Raw genomic sequence first — 21,114 nt, 5'->3', positions numbered from 1 at the left:
ACACACTGCTGCAATGCTGTTATGCTCTAGGCCCACACACAAAACTGCAATGTTTCTACACTTCGCTGTGTTCCCGCAAATAAGTTCATAGTTTTTGCACATTTTATAACAACGATGCATTATGTGGTCTTCAGCACATGTAGAAGACACTGTACATAATCCATTTTAATATAATACATTTAATGCACCTTGCTGCAACACAGATCATAAAGATATGAGAAAAAAATACATTTAATAATTCAGAGATATTAAAACACAGCAAAGCAATACACTGCGAAAAAGTATATCCATATACATAAGTATATGATACATAGGGATAGTGTAATTAGAACAAGCCCATACAGTAGAAGTGATTTAAAGAAATTTTAAAAGAGGATATTAAAGCAGTTATTATATATATATATATATATATATATATATATATATATATATATATATATATATATATATATATATATATATATATATATATATATTTATTTTTTATTATTGCTCTTGTGTTTCATAGGTACATTTTTCTGCACTACATCTGTCCTGGCCCATTTGGTACCAACCAAAAAAATGTATATTGTAGGCAGGTAATGATGGTCGCGGGAGTAATCTGACATGACACATGTGCATCGAACTCTGCTGTGTGTGGGATTATGTAGCCAGGGGTTGCCATGTTGATCCAACATATCCTGCAGATGCTTGAGATCTATCCAGCTGTCCACATGATGCAGTGGGAAGTGGGATTCACTGAACGTGTTGACCTTCTTCTATCTCCCCAAGGTCCAGTTCCAGCTCTCGAGTGGACACTGTAGGTGCCTTTGATGTTGGATAGAGGTTAGCATGGATACTTTGACTGGCTCACACCTACACAGACCCATATGGAGCAGGGTTCCATGCACTGTGTCATCTTACTCCTCTGATAACACTGGCATACAGTGATTTTGGTGCCAACGGTTTTATATTAAGTTTATGGTGCTTATTAAGAATATGACTTTGGTTTTGCCAGACTGGCTTTAGTTTGAGATATTTAATAGCTATTTAATTAATTAAAGCAACATGTTTGAAAAGCATTCAGAATTGCAAGAATATTTTTGTTACAACTAGTAAGTAAACAGTCTAACGTCATACAAAAAAGAAATTAAAAATATCTAACAGTGACAGGAAAAAGTTATGTATGATTTGAAAAAACACTGTTTATGCGATTTCCTGTTATGTGTCATCAGGACAATCACGTTGGATGACAACAGTCATCTGCCATCATGTGTATGTCCCCTCTGCCTTGATATCTCTCCTCCATCACCTTCATATCCTGGTGGAACCTCTCGCCTGGTTCCTCACTGAAGTCTCCAAGATTATCTGGAAATTTGTTTAAATGGCTATGGAGAGTGTATCTTCATGCCCATATTACTGTAACTCCAAAATCTCTGAAGCTAGCAAGCATATCTTGCACCAATTCTTCATAATTGTCTGCTCTGTGATTACCCAAGTAGTTGTACACAACAGAGCCAAAACTCTTCCAGGCCGAAACCTCAGTGTCATTCATGCATTTGGTAAAATTGGAATCTTGAATTTACGAATGAGGACCATCAAAGATTCCAGCTTTTAGTTTTTCCATGCTCAGTCCAGGGAATGATCTACAAATCTACTTGAAGCAATTACTTGTTTTGTTGGTTTTCAGCCATGTTCTCTCCACAGATGTAGCAGAATACAGCAGGAGTGCTGATGCAAGCTCTTCTTGATGAAGTCATCATTCTTACATGTATTTATATACTTCTTAAGACAGAACTTTTTGGGTATAAACCAAGACTTGATTGAAAACTTATACTGTAGCCAACTTCTTTCCTCTGCAAATTCACAGTTGAATTCTTTCTTCAAAAATAACTTTTACAACATTATAGGCCTACAAATTGAAATACAAAATAATTACAGTATATGGGACAATTCATTACCAAAGACACTGTTAAAGAGTCAAAAGACAGACCAAAAGCTTTTGCATTTATAGGGGTAACTTGTCAGATTTAAGGTACCACAGTTTAAATGGACTTCATATTCGTTCACTTGTATTTTGCCCAGACTACCTCAAATCCGACAAGTTACCCCGATAAACCAGTAACCCGCTCCGAAGTACAGACCACAGGTATTTTTCCTTGCCTGTTTATTCTAAATTTAACGAGTACCTAATGTTACCATCTAATGTATCCAAGACCTTAACATGCTATTAACTACTTTTATGGCATACTGTAGTCAACATTGCTTGCTTCACGTGGGGTTCATTTTTGGCTCATTACTATAATAATACAGATACAAATATGAATATTCTGTTTAACAGATGTACTGTACTGTATAAGACATACCACACATTTTGCACCTTGCATGTTGTTTGCACTTTATGTACATTGTCTGTGAATAAGATGTCCTTTATACTGTATTTAAGCAGTAAATGCAACAAATGCATACATTTTTACAGCAAATGGGGAGTTTGTTCATTAGTATCACATAAATGTTCTGTGGATCCTTAACCTAAAGGTAACGTGAAATGAAACAAACTGAAGAATAAAATGAATGTTACACATCACAAGAATATATAAGAACTTGCTAAAGCAGCAAATAGCCATGATCCAGTAGCGGTGACTAAACCTGTTACTGGATGGTTCCTCAATCCCCCACATTAATCTGTAGATACATGAGCCTATTCCTCTCTATAGAGCTGATATAGAAATAAGTGGCAGTTGGGCTAAGGTCAGGGCTTTCGCTCGAAGATTCCATTTCCATTCCAAAATGGGAAATATCTTCTGATTTAGCTGTTTGCCTTTACATTTTATAGCGGAAATGTCAGCATCGCCATACTGCACAATCCAGGTAACAGAGGAACAATGACTGGCCACCATCCCCAAAATGAACAATACTCAATGGGTGCCCTATTTCTGAGGTATTAATAAAATCACACATGGCGGGGGGTCCCTAGCGCTGGTCGGTTTGCATTTGCTAGTCCCCGGTCAAAGAAAGGATGAACACTGCTGCAATAAAATAACAAACAGATTGTTCAAATAAGAACAAAATAATTAACACGGCACATTCATTCTATCTAAATTCAAAATATTAAATATTCTATCTATAATAATGATAAAATATATAATTAAGTCATAATAATTATGTACATATAATAGTAGTGCCCTTATTATTATTATTATCATCATCATTATTATTATTATTAATAATAATAATAATAATAATAATAATAATAATAATAATAATAATAGGGGCGGCATGGTGGTGCAGTGGTTAGCACTGTTGCCTCACACCTCTGGAACCCGGGTTCGAGTCTCCGCCTGGGTCACACGTGTGTGGAGTTTGCATGTTCTCCCCATGTCGTCGTGGGGTTTCCTCCGGGTACTCCAGTTTCCCCCCACAGTCCAAAAACATGCTGAGGCTAATTGGAGTTGCTAAATTGCCCATAGGTGTGCATGTGTGCGTGAATGGTGTGTGAGTGTGCCCTGCGATGGGCTGGCCCCCCATCCTGGGTTGTTCCCTGCCTCGTGCCCATTGCTTCCGGGATAGGCTCTGGACCCCCCGCAACCCAATAGGATAAGCGGTTTGGAAAATGGATGGATGGACTATAATAATAATAATAATAATAATAATAATAATAATAATAATGTGGATAATTACCTGAAAATGAAGGGATACATAATATTATTAGTATTCAAAAAGCCAGAAGATTCATATATATATTATGCTCATTTCATATGATTGTAACAAAATAACAACAGAAATGTTTCTCTATCCTGCCGATACGCATAGCATGCTCCGAGCATATATTTCAGTCGACCACCTGCTGGCAATCTCGTTTATAAGACAAAAAAAGAAAGAAAAAAAAAAACAGTCTGCTGTGAACGGGAAATTAGTTTCCCCCACTTAAATACAACATGCGAACATCTTCCGTTATACTAGAATGTTTAAAAATAGGTAAGTAGGTACTTCCCCCCACAAGCATCAGATTATAAATGTAGCCTGGGATTTAATTAAGGGTGGAAATCCCAGGCTCACAATATACTGAGAAGTGCGTGTTGCTCGCGGCTGAGTTTTGGTGGTCTCTTCTCTTATTGGTTTTGTGTCGATGTTTGTAGATCGGTTCAGTAACCAGTCCTCGACTGCAATGTTAGAGGCAAAGTTGCTGCAGAATTGCAGTGCAGAAGTGAGATCATTACCTTTAGTAAGCTGTCATTGTATTTGAGAATAAAGGCAAATGTGTTACATGATGGCACTGATTAAGAATATTATTATGGTATTAAGAGTAAAGGCTTCACTCTGGAAGCTCTCGTCAGTGAGCAGACCCAAGCTATGGAATTTTTCCGTTTCCTGCAGTGTCCAGTCCAACGGGCCCAGCGACTGACGGGCAGAGACCTGCCATTGTGGATGTGATGACCTAGTCCGCCTTGCTATCTGATTCTGCCATTTTTGAGCTTGGGATAATAAATATCTTTTCAGCACACCTTGGAGTCCAAATCTTTGCAATATATTATTTATTGTGCATGTCTTGCGAAAATCTAAAAATAGGGAAACAGATCAATCCCTGTAACAGTTTTTTTTTTTTAAATTAAAAGCAATCTGGCATGGGATACAAATAATAAAAAAATAACAACTGCAGTATTACATACTTAGCATAGTTACACAAGCCCAGCACAATAGCTGAACCATTACCATTAGACATGTATTACACAAAACATAGAGCCTGTGTGGTACAATGTGTCGATATTTAACTCAGTCATTCAATCAAGCTTTATTTATATAGCACTGTTTTAACCAAGGGGTTAACCCCTACCATACCAGGGACTCTAACCCCCACCTCACCGGAGACGCTACCCCCCCACCACACTGGGGACTCTAACCCCTACCAGACCGGGACCCCACCATTTACCACACTGGGGACTCTACCATTTACCACACCGGGGACTCTACCACACCAAGGAATCCAACCCCCACCTCACTGGGTACTCTACCCCCCACCTCATCAGGGACTCTGCCCCCTAGCATACCGTGACTCTAACCTCTATCACCGGGGACTCTACCCTATACCATACCGGGGACTCTAATCCCCACCTCATCAGGGACTCTAACCCTTACCACACCGGAGACTCTACCCCCACCTCACCGGGGACTCTAACCCCCACCATACTGGGGCTCAACCCTCTACCACACTGAGGACTCTCCCTCCCACCTCACCGAGGACTCTAACCCCCTACAACACGGGGCCTCTACCCCCCACCTCACTGGGGACTCCCTACCACACTGGAGACTCTACCACTCACCTCATCAGGAACCCTACCCCCTACCGGGACTCTAACCTCTACCACACCTTCTTTTACAAAGCAAATTAATAAAATAACTGATTATAATATATACATAAAATAGCAACACAACTGATCATTGTAGATTATTATACAAAATGTGATAAAGATGCAATATCACTGACAATACCCAATATATCGGCATGAAATGAATGAAGGAACACACTTAGATCCTATTTAACAAATAACATCCGATGATAATATTAAAGAAAATATCTTGCATAATTCACAGCCAGTAGCTTCTGTTTGATAGTCGATTAATTTCTTTCTCTGGGAAGCAGCCGGTTATTTTGCCTGAAGGTCAGGAATAAATCGTGAATAACAACCTACTAACCCCAGAGCAACAAGTCTCTTATCATATTTACTTTGGTGTCTTGGGGTTTGAGGGCCATTGACAGTGTCCTTAATATAGTTTCACTTTAGCTAATCCCGTACTTCTTGACCTGGAGAACAGAGAACTGCATTCAACACCTGCAGTGGCTAATGAATACGGGACAGGACATTGCTGGAAACAATTTATCTAGGTACACAGCTGGATACTCATGACGGAGATACAATAATACTACTAATACTATAATCTGTCAGGTATTATGGATTTCCTTCTTGCCCTCATAAGCTATTGGTCCTCCCCCCAAGCTGCCTTTTGTAACATTCCCAAGCTGTCTGATTAATTGGTCTGCTCAGGGTACGCACTGGGTTATCATCAAACAGAGCCAAATTATTCAGGCATCTAAAGCCATGACAAAAAAAACAGGAATCACTATGCTTGGGGAGCAAGATGATAGTTCCAGGCCAGGCATTGTGGGACTTGCTTTACTTTTCACTTATCAGTTAATAAGACCCTGGATTATACGGTCAGCCAGACGATAATGTAACTTCCCAGGAATTCTCTGTATGGGGACTTTGCTAGAATATATCAGGTTAGGTAACATCCAATCATCGTTCAAGCAGGAATGAGCGGCATTTCAGGCAGAATTACTAGTCAAAATGTATTTGGATTTTTTCAAATAATATTTGATTAACTTGTGCTCTACCCTCACAACACACACAAGGAAACAAGGATCAAAAAATATTTTTTTCGAGAATGGATAAATCCATGCACCATAGTGGTGCAGTGGTCAGCACTGTTGCCTCACACCTCTGGGAGCCGGGTTCGAGTCTCCGCCTGGGTTACATGTGTGTGGAGTTTGCGTGTTCTCCCCATGTTGTCGTGGGGTTTCCTCCGAGTACTCTGGTTTCCCCCCACAGTCCAAAGACATGCTGAGGCTAATTGGAGTTGCTAAATTGCCCGTAGGTGTGCATGTGTGTGCGAATGGTGTGTGAGTGTGCCCTGCGATGGGTTGGCCCCCCCATCCTGGGTTGTTCCCTGCCTCGAGCCCATTGCTTCCGGGATAGGCTCCGAACCCCCCGCGACCCAGTAGGATAAGAAGTTTGGAAAATGGATGGATGGATAAATCACAAATAATTACATTACTATCAAATAATACTTGAAAATACCTAAGTAAATCTATTTATACATATCTTATACATCCAAGAATATGCAAATGTTTGACAATTCTGACTCATTCCTATTTTCAACCAAGTAACCAGTACAGGGTTACAGAGAGTCCAGAGCCTTAATAATAAGAGGAGCACCCTGGATGAGATGTCAGTTTATCACTCGGTACAAACAGAGACTTACCGCCGCCGATGTGCCTAAACACATATTTTTGGGCGAGAGTCAAACCTGCAATTCAGGAAGAGCAAGGCAGCAGTAATACACACTGAGCTGCTGTGCTCCGCCGGAAGGTACAGTAAGTGAACAAAAAAAGCAGTAACCATAGTGTGCATCAGCCAGGTTCTGCCCATCCGCTGTTCCTTTAAAGCAGTCACAGCTATTGTTGAAAGCTGTACATCTCCTGGCCAGAACTATGGGGCTATGAAGACTTCATTTTAAAGCTGTCATCTGACAGATCATGCTGTGAAGAATGTTTTCATATTGGCCCAGACAACAAGTCAAGGCAGTTCCTGATAAAATGGATGGAGACTCTAAGCTATCTCATCTAACAGAATACACCGGCTTCCATGTCTATTAGATAAAGAAATGGGAAAAACGCCAAATGGGCAACAAGAACCTTTTTGTCTCTGTGAACAAGTGAGATATTCATATAGTAGATAATGTTTTCTTTTCCGAACATCTGGTACAGACCTATATGAAAACATGAGCTGATACTGAGTCCAATACAGCAGCTCTTTTGGCCACCCAGAGAACAAGACTGGAGATGAGTATTTTCTTGGTTTCTTTAGAATTTCTTTAGAATGGTGTTTAGGCTTAATAGAGACAGTGGGACTCACTTACATGGATGGGCTAATTCATTGTTAATGTCCCATTTTCAGTTAGTTTACAGATGCTCCTTCATTCTGTACAGCTTCAGGGCATCTTCAGTGGCTCTCAGGCTTCCTAGGGCATAAATCTGTTTGTTGGAAATACTGGGGCATTATTGGTGAACAGTGTTACAGTGGCTTAACAGAGTTGAATTTAGTGACAACAAACTCGGTAAAACATAGCTGTTTTGACCCATAGTGACTTATCAAACTTTGTGTAAATTTCATTGTGAAACGATGCATATGAACAAAGTCAGAAAATGACAAAAAAAAAATCACACACAATTTCTGCTTGGTATATCAGAATTATTTCGTAAATATGCCTGCATGCCCAGTTGCCGGCCACAAATTACCATAAATGGCCAATGCAAATGAACTGCATGCTCGTACTGTGCAATACACAAATCAGGCTGTTCTAGGTATGAATCTGGGGAATTCTGAATAACGCGAGGCAGAGGCATGGAAAAATGTTATATTTGGGGGCTTAAGAATAGGCATCATAACCGAGAAAAGGTGAGTTGAATGGCAACACATCGCCACTGCAATAAATTCTGTCAGCTCTACAAAGCGCCTCGAAAAAAGTGGTCAGATCTGAAGACAGAGGGAAAGAAATGACGAACTGTGCCCAGGGCCAGCGAGACTGTAACTGTCAGGAGCAAACCCACATCTTCGCCACAACGTGCGTCCAGTACTTATACAAGGGGATACCAAAATGGCATAGGTAAGAATACTGGGGGACGCCAACTCCCTTACTCAGACGACACGTTACTGTGTATTCTTCCGCCACGCGCAACCAAACTAGTTCACCCATGTAGTCCGTAAGAATGATGCTAACGGTGTAAGCTGAAACACTCATCTCTCAATTTCTTTAAGTTTTTATGGGACTGAGCGTCGTAAACTTGAAACGTCGTATGTCGAGACGTCGTAACCCCAGGACTATATTGCACTTTTCATTTTATTGTTATTTTAGAGTGTACTCTTTCTACCTATAAAAACTTTATTGTAAAACATTAGGGTATACCATCCAGGTTTGTGTAAGAACACTCTATGATCTTCGCACAACGACAAAATCACATTTCTCAAAACTCATCCCCGTCGTTAAGCAAGTCAGCACTGAATTTGTTACTGCTGGGATCACAAATGACTCATGTATTAATAGGATGAATATGCTTTCGATTGACAAAAGTAGCTTCCCTGGCACTAGGTTCATTTATTGCAACATGTGTAAAGCTGATTGTCATTATTGCATTAGTAACACTGGATATTGTTGCTAATTTAGCTTTTGCTTGCTGGTTCACCTACAGTGCAGGTAGAGAAACAGGATTCGGTCCCTGTGAATTTTATTATGGCACCAAACAAGGAAGTTCCTTTTGGTGGCAGCCTATTGCAGGAAATTATACCATAGTCAGAACCTGTACACGTGCAGGTACAACCTGAGTGGTCGATCGCTCTAATCCTGGGCCCACATCATCACACCATACCTGTTAAAGAATGCTTCTTGGAAGCCTAAATCAGCTCATAAGCCATTCAGCATCATGAAAAAGACAGATTTACTGATTCCAGGGGAAAAATTCTTGTGCATACAGCAAGTACGTACGTAGAAACATTCATTTAACGCAAAACAAAGAGCAAAGACATCACATATAGTCCAAACAGTTGTTGGAAACTAGTCCCCATAAGGTTAAAAAAAAGGCTGGTCTCCACAAGGTAAGGTATATCTGGACGAGACACATGTACGTTCACTTGCACACACACACACACACACACACACACACAGCAGAGATGGGTTTAATAACAACCAAAATACACACTTAATATGATACCAATTAAATTAAATCTTAGCTTATGTGTACACTCATAGTACAGCTCTCAAACCCCACACAAAACTGCCCTTTTTTGTATGCAGCAGAGCAGCAGCCCAAGAAAACAATCACAAGTAGATGTGCTAGTTATTTCATGGCTATTGCTGTATAATGCAGCATAAACTCGGTAGTGTGTGGCAAGTGAAACAGGCTTTTATGACTTCAGTTGTAAGAATATGAGGTGTTAGCCTGCCCTGGGGCGGGATAAAGGAGCAGGAGAGCAGGGTTTAAATTAACACAGAGGTGTATTAAACAAACAGCACAAAATGAAGACAAAATACCTCCCAAATAATGCAGAATCAAGGGGGAAAATGAGAGCAACTAACTAACTAAAAATCCCTAATACACAGACATGAAAATGCCAGACATGGATGCAAATGCAAGCTGAAGACATGGTTAAGGCTGCTTAGCTACCTGCTGCTACAGTACCTGCTTAGCTAGATGCTACCTGCTGCTACAGTACTGTACTTGCTTAGCTACCTGCTACCTGCTTAGCTACCTGCTATTACCTGCTTAGCAACCTGCACAGCTACCTGCTTAGCTACCTCCTACCTGCTTAGCTACCTCCTACCTGCACAGCTACCTCCTACCTGCACAGCTACCTCCTACCTGCACAGCTACCTCCTATATGCTTAGCTACCTACTACCTGCTTAGCTACCTGATACCTGCTTAGCTACCTGATACCTGCTTAGCTACCTGATACCTGCTTAGCTACCTGCTGGATTCTTCCCAGCCTCCTTTCACAGTAACACACAAAACCAACCCTCTTAGTTACCCTATCAAGGTATTTAAACTAATGCAGACAATTTGGATTTTATTGCTGTGTTACCTTATGGCTCAGGGCTGGTTATCACTCACCCTGGTAAAATAAGTGATTAGCCAGACCAAGCCCAGGGCTGTTACTCTATCTTCTGACAGCAGAACTAAATCTGTTGTTGAAGAAGGACATGATATCCTTCAAGATGTACATCACTTTTGCTCCATGTGAAAAGCGAAATATAAAATGTCGACAAAATTGATGGAACACTAAATTATTTTAAATGACCTCAATATGTATGTATACAATATCCTAAAACTGAAACTACTTAGTGAATTAAATGAAAAGGCTCCTTATTTTCCATTATTATATTTTTGCGAATAGGAAGTTCCTCATGACCAGGATGGATGGATGGATGGATGGATAGATGCCAAGAATGCCTAAATTATGTAAACACCATCTGAAAATTTCATATCCATCAGGTTGTAATATAAAAACGTCATTTAATGTCCTTTTATTCTACATGCTTATATTAACACAGCTTCCTTTAAACGTCCTTTAATTCACTCTTCTTACATTAATGGTATCTGCAGTCAGTGATGTATTACTCACTTTCAGGAACATTGTAATGCAGGAGATTAAACCCAGTGCAGACAAGCACAAGGTAAAAGGCGGCTGTCGACAAGTGAGCTGTTTAAAATGGAGCAATACAGATCTAGTCTATACTTCAAACATGTAAACAGTAAAATATTTGCACAGCCTGACCAATAAATTGCATGGTCCCTATATGAAATATCGGTATTCATTTATTAATCATCTCTATGGTCAGTGTGCTTTTAATCACTGTGAGCTGTGAATCTGTGACCTCTGGCGCGTGCATTTCGTAGGAAATGTTACTTCTAGCACACCAGTTACGGTGGGCTATAGTTAAGTAGGACAATAAAGAATTAGGTGTGATATTATGATGTATTACCTTAATTAACCGCACTTCAATTCATCATCGTTAAACTTCAAAAATCTATTCTAGGCATTTTAATGGCCTCCTATAAAGTTTGGCACACATATACGTAACAGCATGTCCAAACCGAATGCCTAAGTTCAGTGCTGAATTAGAGGAAGGAAATACTATGCGACACAATGCAACGTGTATAAATTATACGCTTCATGGGAGGAACGAAGGAAAAAAAGAAGGCGCTAAATAATAAAGCATAACAAATCATATGTACAAGCAACCCACTTTGCAAGTGAAAATAATGGAAAGAAAAGGGGCTTTACAATCTACTGATACTGAGAAATGCAGAGGATTAGAGCCTAACATTAATGCTACACATATTACTGATACACAGATAAAAATAAAAAAGTTATCTGATGGTTAGATGCACTGAAGTCAGTATCTGTAGCGAAAAATGAATCAGATAATATTTCTTTATCAGAGAGATGGTTTCCCAGGTACACTAAGTAGTCCATTAAGCCAGTATTTCTCAACCTCGTTATTGGGGAACCACAGACAGGTCATGTTTTTGCTCCCTCCCAACACAGCTGAACCAAACAATCAAGTAATGAAGAACACCTAATACCTGCAACATTTGTGTTGGGAGCTGGGATTGAGGAGCACTGCCTTAAACCACGTAGGGGATGTTACCAATCTACCATTAACTGCAGATCCAGAATCAGTGGGAGCCTGCTTGTACTGGCCCGGAGGTAGCGTATGTCCTACAGTATATAGGACGCACTACAGGGTACACATTCACTAACAACAAGTGATTCTGAGGCTTTAGTCCATCTAAATTGATAGACTGTGGACCATAGAAGGATAGCAGAACATCTAGAGCAAAATGAAACAAGTAAGCAGAGACAAACACACATCAGGCCAGGCAAAAATCCATAAGCTATGGGTGTGAGACCTTGGGTCCACCCACTTGGGTCCACCGACTGAGCCAGACAGCCACCTTAATGTCTAATTAAGGAAAACTGAAAAATATAGTGTGGTGATACTACTGGACTGCACAACATATTGAAAAGTTTAACAACATTTACATTGACTTACTGATAAATGTGGGATGATAACATTTAATACTACTATGAAATATATTGAACCACACTTTTGTATAATGCTTTATTTCTGGGTAAGACGGATACAGGAAGCATTCTTAATATCCCACTAGTTATTATAAGGCCAATGGGAATAACTTATCTTTGTCATATAGTTCATGTGTAAAATTAAACTACATTTGGATAGAGACTGAAGTTCCTTAACACAAAGCCGGTGAGTGTAATAAATTTGTGCCAGTTTTTTTTCCCTTGAGCTGCCAAAGTTCACTGTTCACCTCCTGCTACTTAAAGATCAAGACAGTCTAAGCCTTGCATATCTCCATCCGTATCTCCATATCTCCATCCGTATCTCCATATCTCCATCCGTATCTCCATATCTCCATCCGTATCTCCATATCTCCATCTATATCTCCATCCAAATCTCCATGTCTCCATCTATATCTCCATATCCCCATCCATTTCCTGTGGCAGAACCATAAGCACTGTGATGTATAACCATTTGATGGTGTTCACTGGCAGCTGGCTGAAATTATTCCTCTTCCTCTTTGGCTGACACACTGAGCTGTTATCCTGGCACTTGAGGCCTTCCTGATAGCTTTAATGAGTCTGGCCGTTCTCCTCTGACCTCTCTCATTAACAAGGTGTTATTGGCAATGGAACTTCCCCTGACTGGGTGTTTTTTTTTGCGTTTATTGCACCATACTTTGTAAACTCTAGACACCGCAGTACATGAAAATCCCCAAAGGGTGTCTGTTTTCGGCCTGCAGAACACACTAGAACCAGCACACATCACTTTTGAAATGAAGAGTTTGATTCTTAGACGTTCTAAAACTTAGTTGCAGAATAACGGACTCGTTTGACTGTATCTGCAGGCTGTATGGGTTCAGGTGCATCAAAATGACTGGGACTGGCTTTTTGTAGGACCAGTCTGTGTTAGTCAGCAGGTGCACCTAATAAAATGCTCACTGAGTGTAAATTACTATAAAAAGTCAATAAGCAATAAACAAAATAAAAGTGAGAAATATAATATTTTGTGATATTACTACAATCATAAATGTAAAATGTTATTAGCGGTGTTCAGTAACTGCGCCCAGGAAATGGGAGATAAACAGCATGAGATTTCACTGCAGATTCTCTGTGCCTGAATGCTGGCTCTGACAACTGACTGCTTGGGATCATTTTCTAAAAATAAAAAATAACAGTTATTCATAAATTATAGAGCAAGCGAGGCACAAATAGTCTTCATTGCACATCTCTGTAAATTTGCTACGTCAAATAACCCTACATATTGACAACACCATTAATCAAAATAAAACAGGTGAACACATTTGGTGGAACGTGCTCTGGAATGCTGTAGTAATGCGGTTAGTAATAAAACATTTACTTTATCAATGATAACAGGCCTAGTCAGTGCACCTTCATCAAATGAAAGTGCTGCACGCATCATCCCTACCCCCCACCTAAAATGATGTAGTGGAAGATAACAGCTCATGTTGTCTAGATACAATCTTCCTCTTTCATGTCAAAGCTCAATATTTTCATTGTGTAGGACAGAAACAATGTTACTCATTGATCAAATGAAAGCATAGTAGACCTGATATTGTATCAAACTTAGTTAAAACTTGCTTATAACCTTGTTTTTCCTTAACATTAACCACTGCCAAACATGACTGTTCCTTGTACATGTGAAAGAAAAAAAATATTTTATCAAAATGCTCAGGAAAGGCAGATCATGACCTCTCATAGTCTCGTCATGTAAAATTTCAAGTGGTCAATATAATTTTAGTGAAAAAACAATCTTATTATTACTGCACGAGTGTCAAAAACGGTACCCTGACTAGTGCAGCATTGTGGACTGTTAACTGCTGTGTAAGTCAATGGTTACATTGTACAGTCCTGGCAAGTCTTTCTTGCTTATTGATCCAACAACACCCAAGTGCCTCTCCTAAAGATGATAAGCAGCTCTCTGTGTCTCTATGTGTCTTTTACCCCATACTTAAAATGAGCAGTTAAATGTTACATTGTTACATTGACGCTAGATTTATGAACAGGTTACATTTATTAGGTTTTAATTTATTTTTACAAACATATAAATATAATACAAATTGCATCAATACAAATTATAACATAATATAAATGGTTATAATTATGATCAGGCTATATGTCTTTATAATTGAATCAATAAATATATCATGAACTACTTATATAGCTCCCTATACTGACAAAATAAAAGAATAATATAATCAAACGATTATAAAATGCGAATAATTTAGAGGAGGAAAGAGATGAACACAGAGGAACTCTGTACAGCATGAGGAGAACAAGCAGACTACACAGACACAGCATGGGGGTGAAACTAGGGCCCCCCACCCCTGGAGGTGTAAGTAAGTCAGCATCACTACCTATTAAGCCACCATGCTGAAATGAAAAGCATGCAATCCTAAGGGTTATGAATAAGTAGCTACATATAAATTATATGTTTTTATAATATACTGTATATATATTATATATATATATATATATATATATATATATATATATATAGAGAGAGAGAGAGAGAGAGAGCTTGAAATATACATACTTGTTTTTAATTTGCATTTAACATTCATATAAATGTACATTTTTTTATTCAACGTATTCCATAACATTCATTGATGCATATTTGAATGAAACCAGTCATATCTGTTTAGTGCTCTATAGCGTGATGATAACAATGAATGCGAATAATTATGCTATTCATTTACAAGGAAAAACCTCAAAAGCTCAAAATTCCATAGTTTCACTCAATAAAGGTATCTCACTCACAACTGACATATGCACTTTCAAAAGTTGTAACACCTTCTTTTTTTAAAAAAAGGAGGAACAACAGAGCAAACTATGACTTTACATTTGTTAAACACAGAAATTAAAGCTCAGAATAAGTTCCCGTCAGTTTATGTTGTCCAGTGGTCAAACAGAGAGACACAAGTATCTGTCTGACTGCCCTTCACACACATACACCCTTCACCGTGTCCCTGCCTTCCCAGCCAATCAGAGATCAGCTTCCCCGCCTTCCCAGCCAATCAGAGATCGGCTTCACTTCGCTCTTTAACATTCCCAAATAAAAATAATTTCCACAAATTATAAACTAGTATTATATCGACAAATTGTACTAGTTTTATAGGACCACATTTACTGTGATATCTCACATTTTGCTGGAAAAATCCCCATTGGCTGAAAAAGCCACCTTATTAACTATTATGTTATGCTGATATTATACAGGCATACAACTGATGAACGATAAACAGACAGCTATTTATACACACGTATATATTTATATGTGTGTGTGTGTGTGTGTGTGTATATATATATATATATATATATATATATATATATATATAAAGACCTGATTAAGTATGCCTCTTACTGTGCATTTGCTTATTACCCATTAATTTCTTATATTACATACCATCAGGGCTACAAAATATTGAAAATTGATGTATTCGTATTAATCAGCTAGTACTTGGAGGAGGACTGGCTGTGATTTTCTCGCCTGGCAGAAACCGTTTAGAGCTGATAGCTTTGTTTGGAGAATGCATGTTGAACATGCGGGTCAGCAAAAGAAGCAGAGCAGTCCCCTACCTGTCTCAAAGCTTTTTTGGTATACTGTTGCGTGGAAGACACTGACTTGCTCTGTAGTGCAGGATTGGTGCAATGTGAGTCCGCAGATTCCCCCTTCGGTACCTTCATGTCTCTCACTGCAATAGCACCAGCACACAGACATTTCTGGCAGAGCTTATGGAATAACAGGGCTCTAGCTAACAACACGTAAGTGCTTGAGAAGGCAAATCAGTTACAGCTTGAAAACTGAATAAAGAACAAAATTAAAAGATGCAAACAAATGGACCTGCATTAGTCTTTAGATTCAGATTGGAGCCTGTGATTATTAACATCTCACAAAAGATGCTCTCTTTCTTGCAATGAGGTGGCGTCATTAGTAGCTTGTGTCAAACAGGAAAATCATAGGCTGAACCTTTTTCCTGCCATTTTGCAGCACTCCTTGACAAAGAAAGAAAAATCCCTCTACAGCAATGTGCTAATTTCTAATTTCAGCATTGTTCTAATCACTAATTAAATCCTTTAGAAAACCCCAGAAAAAAATAACATTCTAACACCCAGCTGAAAGGTTCTCATAACCGAGTTAATTTAATATTAAAAGTATAATATATTATATGTAGCAATTTAAATGTTTATTACACACACAGGTTTGTAAATATATCTTTATGGGGACTCTCCATATATTTCTATGGGGAAAACTCTAATCCCAACATGACAAACTTAACCCCTACCCAGCCCTAACCTTAACCATTAGTAACCGAACAAAATATGACACTTTTGGCATTTATACTTTTTCATTGCATTCACAGATCTTTGTCAGGACCTAAAAAATGGTCCCCACAACATCAAAATAACAGGTTTTTATTACGTTTTCAGTGAACATTTGGTCCCCACAATGAAATATACATGTAATCCAGAAACACACACACACACAAAATTTATATATATATATATATATATATATATATATATATATATATATATATATATATAGCGCTGACATTTAAATAAGCATGCCATGTCAGTATGTGGGTCAGGATCAAATTAATCCTTCAGATATCACTGTCCACATTAATACATTACATTACATAATTACGTATATAAACAGTATACAGTATATTACTTATATATATATATATATGCATATATACACATACCCCCCACACACACACACACACACACACACACGCTATACTGTGGACCTTAAAGGCTTATCTGTAACACAAACACTTTTCCTAAGGATTACTTCATTTAATAATTAAGAGAAGGTACCTGAAGTGATGAATTAAATCTAGATGACTCTAACAAGGCCGATAATTCATCAGCAGAACCATAATATTACACCAAGGCTTATAAATTCAGCCTGTGTCACCTGACAGCAGCAGCCAACTTGTTCTGTCTCTGCTGGTAATGTGTTGTTGGTAATGTTTGGGTGGCAAATCACTAGTGACATACTTAAGCTCTTCCCACAGTCTAAAGTGTACTTCAGGTAAATTGCCTACTCTGAATTGCCCTTGTGCGGCTATGAGTAAACGTGCCTAAGAATGCTAGACAGAGGACTTATTACATGTAAGAGAGAGCTTGTAGATAATGGTCGACATACTTGGGTAAAACCGTCCTGTCTACATCAGCGCACCATCTGGTAAGAATGCCTAGACAAAATTATAGTTCATTCTGCTCCAATTATGGTGACTTGAAAACATCTCAGATCACATACAACCATGTACAGTATTCATCAAAGACTGGGGATGGTAAGATTCATCACCTCGCAACACTGCATAAAAGTTCACAATCAGATTGCCCCAATAATAAAAGGCATGCATCAGATCAGACACAATCTTGAGATGCATTGTTTCTGACATCTTTGCATTATTTGCATTATATATATATAAAATTTTTATTAGAATCATTGGGCCTTTATTATTTATAAATGTGACTAATATTTCTTGGCCAACAATTTTATATTGCGACTGATTCTGCCTCTATAAACCGTTCCTGTATCTGTACCAAACTGAATTCCATGGCATCATATTCTTTTGTATCGCATCATACATGTATAGCGATGAATCACATTGTGTTTAATCGAATCATGCTGAATCCCACCCCATCGCAATAGGGGTAAATCGCATCATATTGCATTAGCAGGCGCTTCATATGCATTTTTAATGAACTGGATCATTGGCAATGCATCGAGATATTTGTCAAATTGGCCTCAGTTACGGAGAGGCACATCCCTTTCGAAAACAGTACTTAAATTAACAGAGAACAATGCTTTTGGCTGTATTTAGTCTATTACATTCAAATATTTGCTGTCCAAAGTCAGAAAAGCAGTTTTTGATTTATTTATGTTCAATCAAATTTTCCTTACAATTAGGAATAATGTCAATAAATATTGATAATGATATATCTATTTGATACCTCTCCATCTCACCACCTCTGGAAGGTAACATTCTATACTCCAAGAAACACAGTCCACATGGTACTTCATTATGGTCCAACTCGCATTGTTTGGGGGTTGAATATCAGGTTAAGCTCAGTCAGATGACTTAAGTTACCTGGTCACCAGTGAACACCATTCACCAGCTTCAGCTATGTTGCCGGGAAGTCCTGTTTCCTTTCATCTAATCCCATGCGGGTCTGTCTGCAGATGACATTTCATGCATGATGATAAATACTGTAATTTTCAGCAATAAAAAGAGATATAAAATGCATCTCAATAAAGCCCACTAAAACTTGATATTATGGGGACTACTTGTATGTGGAAATTTGTCTTGATTTATAAATACAATTCTGTTTAGATTACTATGCAAATGTCCTTTACATTCCTCAAGAGTAATTCTTGCTTGTATTGAAGCGATTTCTCCATAGTCATGTTCTGGGACAATCACATTTAACAACAAAACTCAAGAGACAACAAATTTATTTAGTTACAGAGCTTGCGGTCATATAATAACTACATAAAAATGAGACAGAAATTAAGTATTTTTAACCATTAAAAAGAACATAAAACATTGTATTAAATACAGAAAAAAGAAACAAACAGCAAACTGATTGTGTTTCCCTATTAATTAATTAATTATTATTATTATTATTATTATTAACTAACCAATTAATTAATCATATAAATAGTGATAAGAATAACAAGTATACTTATACTTAATAAGTATCTGTATGATTTCCATTATCAGTTACCAATCATTTCAGTGTCATTCTCTCAACCTTAACATTTCCTAGCATTAAGCAATACTAGTATATTCTGAAAAAAGGCTCCATTTGGCTCTGCTTTTCAGCACCATTTGGTCACACTTCTGCCACATTTCTATTGTTCTACAACCTACTGTGCTTTGTAGTGACTTTCACATCACCCACGAGCCCACATTAATTACCACAGTAGGCCTGCCTAATTCCTAATGTCCTAACTAGCTGGGTAATTTGTGCAACAAGAGGCACACAATGCAAGTATATACAAAGTTAATTTGTACTATTAACTGAGAGTTGTGATTATCTGTGGAGGATGACATATATACGTAATTATCTAAGACTACATAATTGCCCATTCATAACCTAAACACAGATGGAAAGTTCGGAGCTGGCGTAGTCGGATCACAAGTTCCATTTTTGTCCAAGCACAAAGTCCATAAAGAGTTGTAGGTCCCCAGGAGGATGCCTAGAGCTCTACCTAGATGAGGAATCACTGCAGCATGTATTTAAATTGCTAACTTTCGCAGTTTAACAGTTTGGCATGTCAGCAAAAAGTCAATTAAGAATCCTGCTGTGATATACAGTATATTTCTGAGCTATTGCGGAGTGCTATTCATATGTGAGAAAGAGAGGAGAATAGGAGAGAGCACTTGCTACCCATATCTCAATATACTTATTTATCATTATGATTTACTAATCTTTAAACTCAGGTTTATAATCATCACTTTTGTGCTTATTGAGGGATGTATGATATGTATCATAACAAATATTTGTTTGTATTTTCCCATTTTAAATTAGGGGTAAAACAGTTGAAACCTAGTATACAGAAAAACATACCTATTTATTTTAGCTGCAATTGAGTCTTCCTTGATAGTTCGCCCTTACACAGATGCCTGTTTGCTTCTTGTATTCCGAACCATGTTTTGCAGTAGAGAAAAGGAACAGGACACCTTGATGGATTATACTGTATTTTGGTTCAGCGAGTAGCGCTGTGGTTTCAGCCCCCCCCCCCCCCCCCCCATGTGTGCATCTTGTACCCTGTTCATGTGGATTTCTCCTTCATACTCAGGCTCTCATTTTTCCTTCCACAGTCCAAAAGCATCATTCAGGTAGACCGCTGCTGCACAGCGTGCCTTCTGTGCGGCATATCTGAAGGTCTAGCGTTCAATCTAGGGTCGTATCCTCATACCCTGCATTTCCTGAAACAGGCTCTACTGTAACCATGTACCCTGCATTGGAAAGGCGGTTATGAAATAGATTTTTATATTGATTGAAACATTAGTTTCTTTTCCTGGCATTAAAGTCCTTTAAAATGTAAAATTATGCTAATATATTATGCTTTTAAATGTTCATACACTGTTGTGAGCATTCAAGCTTCACTTACAAGTAGATGATTAACATTTGATTACACAGCCTTTAGCAACCAGAGGTAAATTTACATATTAATTTTTTTTAGCAGATGCTTTTGTTACATAAACCAGTAGAAATATCGATTTTGTTCCTATAGTGTTCATAACGTTCTTTAAAATACGATTGCCAATTTAAGTTCATACTGTAATCTTCTGTTCAATTCATCGTACAGATGATATCTAAAAAAAAAAATACGTGGCGATTTATTTTACAGATTTTAAGATTAACGATAATATTGAGTCGTCTGACATCCTTTACAAGCAGACGTGCGCCACCGTTATATCCAATGTTTACGTACACTGATACATTTGCGCAGTATACCATTTTTATTTTAAAACTACAACAAAAACATAGGCTAGAGAGCTGAATTGAAAGCCAACTCATAAATCTTTGCTATCTTGCTTTGTGTGTGGCCAAATCCTACTTCGCTGACAAAGTCGATAATCATCGATTAGTCACAGTCAGATACCGATACTGGGTTACGGATAATACTTTTATACTGCCTAGATCTATATACATGTTCTATCTATG

General features: G+C 38.2%; 1 protein-coding gene across 6 annotated transcripts in view; it reads right to left on the bottom strand.

The window, feature by feature from the left end:
- LOC125740398 (putative Polycomb group protein ASXL3) overlaps positions 1-21,114 on the bottom strand; it is a 72,909-nt gene that overhangs the window by 30,356 nt on the left and 21,439 nt on the right. For 3 of the 6 annotated variants that reach the window (XM_049011373.1, XM_049011374.1, XM_049011375.1), the window contains one exon: positions 15,997-16,112. The exons of the other annotated variants lie outside the window; for them this stretch is intronic. In XM_049011373.1, coding sequence (XP_048867330.1) covers positions 15,997-16,112 — 116 coding nt within the window. The remainder of the gene's footprint in view (positions 1-15,996; positions 16,113-21,114) is intronic. 6 annotated transcript variants of the gene reach the window in all.

The sequence above is a fragment of the Brienomyrus brachyistius genome, chromosome 4 (assembly GCF_023856365.1).
Source record: "Brienomyrus brachyistius isolate T26 chromosome 4, BBRACH_0.4, whole genome shotgun sequence".
Lineage (NCBI taxonomy): Eukaryota > Metazoa > Chordata > Actinopteri > Osteoglossiformes > Mormyridae > Brienomyrus > Brienomyrus brachyistius.
The sequence above is the reverse complement of the archived record's forward strand: the minus strand, read 5'-3'. Positions and strand labels throughout refer to the sequence as shown.